The sequence below is a fragment of the Brachyhypopomus gauderio genome, chromosome 20 (assembly GCF_052324685.1).
Source record: "Brachyhypopomus gauderio isolate BG-103 chromosome 20, BGAUD_0.2, whole genome shotgun sequence".
NCBI classification, from domain to species: Eukaryota; Metazoa; Chordata; class Actinopteri; order Gymnotiformes; family Hypopomidae; genus Brachyhypopomus; species Brachyhypopomus gauderio.
In genome coordinates this window covers 4,785,851-4,792,745 of record NC_135230.1, presented here as the reverse complement: position 1 = coordinate 4,792,745, position 6,895 = coordinate 4,785,851, and the positions used below count along the sequence as shown (strand labels likewise).

The window sequence follows — 6,895 nt, the reverse complement described above, 5'->3', positions numbered from 1 at the left end:
CTGCCCAGGACAAGTCCTTGGCTGCAGAGTTTGGGTTCAAAGGTCATATTCCTAAAGCTGACTGTTACGATGTTGCAATCATGGATGACAAATATCCTGCTATTAGTTGGTTTCTGTGCATTTTTTGAGCAAATATTCTGATCTGATCAAAATATTTGTGTGTGCATACAGTAAGAGGGTCTAAAGGTGTCCACATTTCATCCATGATGTTATCTTATAGGAACTTCCCAAAGCAAACACAGTAGTTAGGAGGGGTCTGATTGTTGGTCAGGTTTAAAAGCGTAGGAGTGTGAACACTTGAGACAGGGTGAGAGAAACACTAACAAGTGAGTTACTTTTACCTTTAAAGTTCCTGAATTTTCTTTTGTTCTATGTAAGCTAGTATGACTCACAGGTAGCACCATTTATGACTTTAGCACATTCTTATTGAAAGTCACATTCTTATTGAAAGTTTGACTATTAATTTAATAGAACTAATTGTATTTGATTTTTGTCACAGGTCCAGAACCTTCACGTTAAACAGACATCCAAGTTTGCATTAAACTGCTTTCCAGACTGTGGATTTCTGCATTAAGCTGAAATGACAGTAGGTCACAGTGTTTTCATCTTTCTTATATCATTTTGTAATCTAGACTTCTAACTGGCACTGACTTCATTTAAATTGGCTATGTTATACATTTTTATGTTCTAAAGGTTTTCTTGAAACTCTTCTAAAACAAACAATTTAATGCTAATTTTTATTTTATTGAGCATACAAATATATAATTATTTTTTGGAAGCATTTTAATTGTTTGTAGTTGAACATTACATCAGTTTCATTGTTTTTTTTACCATAACTATATTTCACAGTGTGCCTGTATGTTTCCACAGAACATGGCTCTGGTGGCTCTAGTGCTCCCCCTGCTGGTGGGAAGTACCCCTATTTCTCAGGAACTGTTTCCAACAGACTGCTCTGATGTCTATGCTAATGGCCAAACACTGAGTGGAGTGTACACCATCTACCCTGCAGGTGAAATACCTGTACAGGTGTACTGTGACATGGGCTGTTTGGGAAAAGACTCAGAGGGAAGATGGACGGTATGTTAGGATGTTTCTCTCCCTTAGAGGAACTACAGTGTTGATCTCATTGCACATCTTATACATATATTAGAAAATAATCACCATTATTTGTTATTACTGTCATTGTTATAAATTCTGCCTCTTCACATGAAAATATATATGTTACGTTTGGGAAGACAGGAGTAACGCAAACGCAAGATTAGACTCGTATGTAAATAATGGACAGGCTTTAATAATACTACGAGAAACACACAAGACAATACGAGCAGTAACATGGACACAAAGCAGTGCGAAACCTTTCACAAACACATAATGTTACCACTACTCTAAACATAACGAAGGAAACGGTAAATCTACAAGAACTGAACCAACATGGAGGGAAGGGTAGATCATACAACAAGAACAACACATGAATACGGGTGTCAGAACATGAAAGAAATCATAACGTAACAATATAGTTTAAAAATATATACTTTGATATACTTTTTACAAAGCTGACAAAATGGGTAATATCTGTGACCTATTCAATTTTTTTATTTAGTAAAGTAATGCATAATTAAATAAGTAATACATTAAGTCAATATATAAAAATGTTAACATTTGCAAAAACAATCTGGTGTGAAATTGTTTATGACAAATGAATTTCAAAGAGAAAACCTCACAAGCCTGTGGTTCCACTGACATGAAGAACTCAACTTTCACATTAGGTGTTTCAGAGGAGAATGGATGGCAGTGTGAATTTCTACAGACCGTGGAAACACTACAAGAACGGTTTTGGAAACAAATCCGGAGAATACTGGCTGGGTGAGAATTTACAGATATGTCTCACGCATTAGCATTAGCATTAGCTCTCAGGGTCACAGAAACAAAGGAACTGTTCAAAACTGGAGTTGTAATAGTAAGGAAAAATGTAAAATGGAACAAAATGGATAATAAATAAGAAATACAATATAGATCTGTCCAACCTTTGACAGTCCTGCTAAACAAAAAATATATATTATGAATGAAAAACATGAAGAAATTACAAAAAGAAAATTACAAGACATACCCACAGGTAAGTCACAGGAAAGGCCCAGACTGTCCCAGAGTTCTCCCTCAGGGGCTTTGTGTTCATCCGTGTTATTCGTCTTACCTGTCTCTTGTCTCGTTATTTTTGTGTGTGGCACTTGAGTCTTGATAATGTTTATGTATTTAAGTCTGCATGTTACGTGTGGTCATTTTTGTCTGACTTGGTCCTGTAAGTTGTTATATATCCTTTTCTGTCAAAGTAAACATTTGTTGTTGAAGTGCTTTCAGATATTAAAACTTCAATTATAGAAATTACAGCTAGTTCAGTACATCAATGACGTAAATAAAATCCTTCTTGTTTGCAATACAACTTTTAAAAAATTTAATAAATGAACACTAATTATTCATATTCATTAACAAAAAAATTATATTTTATAGTGGTACAGCCATTTAGTCATGTGTAAGAAGGTCATTTGATTGGTTTTAAACTTATAGAATTATTTAAAAATCCTTGGGGCAAATTCACTTACTGTATACACTGTATGTTCAACAACTAACAATAGTGAACATTTTTTTCATATAATAGTAGCACTGCTTCTATGTAATGTGTTTGCATTTTCACTACAGCTTGATTAATAACTTTTATAACATGTGTATGTCCTGCACCCTCAGGATTAGAGAATCTCTATCAGCTCACACTCAAGAGGAAGTATGAGCTGAGAGTGGACCTGCAGGACTTTGAGGGAGTAACTGTGTATGCCCGATACTCCTCTTTCTCTGTGGAATCTGAAACTGAAGGGTACAAACTCCATGTTAGTGGCTTCATCAATGGAGGAGCAGGTGAGAAAGAAAGAGAGAGAGAGAGAGAGAGAGAGAGAGAGAGAGAGAGAGAGAGAGACTTGGAAATAGAGAAGGGGAGAGGGATTGAAGTGTACATATGTTGAAGAGTGCAAAGGCATAGTTATGGTCGTATGTGGTAGTGTAGGGTGTAGTACGACAATAGTGTATAGTACTCTGTAAAATGTAATTGTATGTAGTAGATTAATGGTTGTATTTTATCATTGCACATAAAGGTTCGTAAAGGTATCTTTAAATGTAGCTACATTTGTATTAATGAGTTGTCAAGTTATTGTCTTTGTATTGATTTCATAAGGTTGAATATTGAATATTGAAAACATGACTGTACAGACGGTTCTGTTTGTGTACAGGTGACTCCATGGCTTATCACAATGAACAGAAGTTCTCCACCTTCGACAAAGACCAGGACGCTCATAAGGAGTTGAACTGTGCTAGATCATATCTGGGGGCGTTTTGGTACAATGCCTGCCATCATGCCAACCCTAATGGAATTTATCTGTGGGGACGTGATGGCACCATTTTTGCCATTGGAAATGCGTGGTTTCATTGGAAAGGATATGATGGTCTTATGTCCATCGTTATGAAGATCAGACCTGTGACTTAAGTCCATGTGACACTCTGATTTAAATGTAAAGGAAGCTATCAGACATCGTGACACATTATACTGTTCAATGATACTGTCAGCTGTTTTAAAATAAAAGAGTCACTACACCTGAACTGAATCAGAATTTGTGTATTTTATTTTCTGTTTTTTAAAGGGGGATCATGCACTCACATAGTGAGTGTGTCGGTGAATGTGTTGGGGCAAAATTTATATTTGGTCTTTCTGTAATATTCATTAGTATTCATATGTGTATTCACCACTATTAGTAATAAGTGGAAAGGAAATCACTTTATTAAGGATATCACTTATATTAAACATATGTACGGCCTAGGACACGTTGATCAGTGTATGCTCAGCAGGCCTGTAGTCTCTCTCTCGCTCTCTCTACTCTAATGGCTCTCGGGACAAAGGATTTCCTGAGTCTGTCTGTAGAGCTGCTCTGTGACAGGAACCTGCCACTGAACTTGCTCCTTTGGTCCATAATGATGGTGTGCAGTGGGTGACCATCATCTTCCATGATGGAGAGCAGTTTGTGCAGTGTTTTCCTCTCCGCCACCGTAACCACAGAGTCCAGCTCAGACCCTGCACGCCCGACCAGCTTGTTCAGTCGCATCTCATCCCTCTTTTTCATACTTCCTCCCCAGCACACCACAGCATAGAAGAGACAGCTGGACACCAAAATCTGATAGAACACCTGCAGGAGTTTCCTACAGATGTTGAAATATCCCAGCCTCCTCACCGCTGTGGACGGAGGCGACCGGTAGGGGGCCGCCTCACCGTGACAGGATTTTAGTGATGAAAGATGAATCAATTAAGGTAGAGAAGTAGTTTTTCCTTGCTGATTTCACTTCACTGTTGTAATTCTGAAATGTTGTTTTATAAATATCAAAATGTATTTGTAATTTTGACCTTCGCCAGCATCTCTCAGCCTGCCTACAATCTTGCCTAAATTTTATAATAGATGGAGTGTTTCTCCAGGGCAGCTTAATTTTACCAGAGATAATTTTAGTTACCTTTGGTGCCACAGCATCAATACAGTTCCTAACTCTGTGTGTGAATGTTTCAACTAGTTCATTCCCATTTTCTGAGAGAGGAGGGAGGGACTGTATTATGTCTGTGAAGGCCATGGCACTGCCAGCACTGAGATAACACTTGGTTATTGTGTGCTTTTTACTGAGTGTTCTAGTAGATAATGACATATTAGAAAATACACCAAAATGGTCAGAGATTGCAACATCAGTAATTTCAGTATTATTAACCTCTATACGTTTAGAAATGATCAAATCTAAAATGTGGCCGTGCTTATGAGTTGGGCTTGATACATGCTGTACGAGATCAAAAGAGTTAAGCATCCTCATGAACTCTGAAGTGATTGGATTTGTGGATATATCCATGTGAATGTTAAAATCCCCAGCAATTAAAACAGTCAAAATCAATTAAAATCCTAGAAAGCATTTCTGCAAAATCATCAAGAAAATCTGCATGTAGTCTGGGAGGATGATGGATAACAATCAAAATAACTGAATAAGTACTGTTGAGTTGTACTGCCAGATATTCAAACGTAGGAAGTTCCCCTAATGAGATCTGCTTTTACCATAAAACAACGGAATGTTTTATGGTAAAAACGTGCAACACCACCACCTCTCTTATTTACTCTAGAGACATTCAAATAGTCAAAGTCGGGAGGCGAAGCTTCATTTAGCACTATTGCTCCATTGCTATCAAGCCAAGCTCAGGGATGGGCAACTTCCATGATAAAGAGGGCCAACATTTTTTCAGCACTATTATTGGAGGGCCACATGACCACGCACTTCAAATAATTGGATATGAAAGACACTACAAATTATTCTCAATAAGAATATATTTTAAATGAATTCAGATCTGTATGTTTATTGCACCAACATACATATATTTTCTGCATATAAATGCATTAACATATCCTTAATAAGCAACAAAGTGTCAGGGCTGGCCCCAGGGCGGCTCCTCCAGTTGCCACCAGGAGGAGCCCACGAGTCAGACCACAGGCTAATCAGCGATGATGGCATTCACCTGTCATCCTGTGTTTTTAAGGATGACAGCCCCAGTGCCTCGTTGCTGAGTTGTCTGCTTCATGCCATCAACCTCACGCCGTTTCCCTGTTGTCTCTGCTCGGTGTCTAGCCACCCTGTCTCTTGCTTGTTTCAGTTGTTTTGTTTGTTTCTCTGTCCATTCGAGTACTTACCTCCTGCGCCGCTCCCTGGCCTCTCTCAAGTTTTCCTCCCGCTGTTATTCTTCCTGTCCGTTTGGTTTTGGTTTTTGGGAAGGGTGTTTTTTTCCTCGCGGTGTTTGCCAGCTAGCCAGCTACCTCCCCTGGCATCCTTAATTTTCTTTTTGGTTTTTTGTTTGTTCTCTACGCGTTGAGTATTTCCGCGATTGTTTTCTGTTTTCCCCCGTTGAGTATTCCGAGATTGTTTTCGGTTTTCCCCCTTTATACGCGTCAAGTTTCTCCGCGATTACTTTCAGTTTCACCCTCTACGTCAGCACTGAATACCCAGCATGCCAAGTCTTTGTTCCCTCACGCTTGTGCGATTATTCAGTGTACGGACGAGGCGCTTGGGTTCGCCATCATAAAACATCCGCGGGAGATTCCGTCCCCTACATCTCCCGTTCTGACACAAAGACAAAACATTTGCTTAATAAAAAAGTGCAAAAAGCTATTTTAACTCCTCCATATCAAAGAACTGTAACGCAGCACACACTGTGGAGCGATGAGGCCGACACAAACACTGAGAAGAGCGAGATTTAATAAAGGGAATTCCATAATCGTGGTCAACAGGACAGGCAGGAGAGCCATCCACATTCATGAAAAGCAACGGTGTGATGCACATCCGCGCTGCGCAATTTCATTCATCTACAAATGGTCTTGCAGAACAATTTGTGCAGACATTTAAACATTCGCTGAAATGTTCCACAGAAACAGCTTCGATCCGAGATAGGCTAGATGCATTCCTATTAATATATCGCAACACTCCTCAACCAAGGTGACGCCATCCATGCACTTCATGCATTGCAAGTTGCATTCTCGATTTGACTTATTGAAGCAACCATCGCATCCGAGGTTGAGAAAGCTCAAGAGGTGCAGTGTGCTCTTCGAGACATTCATGCGAAAACCAGGTTGTTCAAGGTTGGTGACAAAGTGTTAGTTTGAGATTATGGGAGAGGAGAGAAGTGGACTCCGGGACTAGTGGCAGCTGAGACTGGTCCTGTGTCATACACCATCAAGCACTCCTCATGCACCGAGGAGAGAGAGAGAGAGAGAGAGAGAGAGAGAGAGAGAGAGAGAGAGAGAGAGAGAGAATGTTGAAAGTAGTTGATGAAGAGTAGGAC

At 39.3% G+C, this 6,895-nt stretch overlaps 1 protein-coding gene across 1 annotated transcript; it reads left to right on the top strand.

Annotated features, from left to right (window-relative positions):
• The first annotated feature begins 281 nt into the window (after window positions 1–281).
• On the top strand, window positions 282–3,642 carry LOC143484496 (microfibril-associated glycoprotein 4-like). The gene is made up of 6 exons (XM_076983240.1): window positions 282–326; window positions 500–586; window positions 871–1,077; window positions 1,767–1,863; window positions 2,740–2,907; window positions 3,276–3,642. Exons 2-6 carry the CDS (start codon window positions 581–583, stop codon window positions 3,527–3,529), a joined length of 732 nt encoding a protein of 243 aa, XP_076839355.1. The 5' UTR covers window positions 282–326; window positions 500–580; the 3' UTR covers window positions 3,530–3,642.
• The last annotated feature ends 3,253 nt before the right edge of the window (window positions 3,643–6,895 follow it).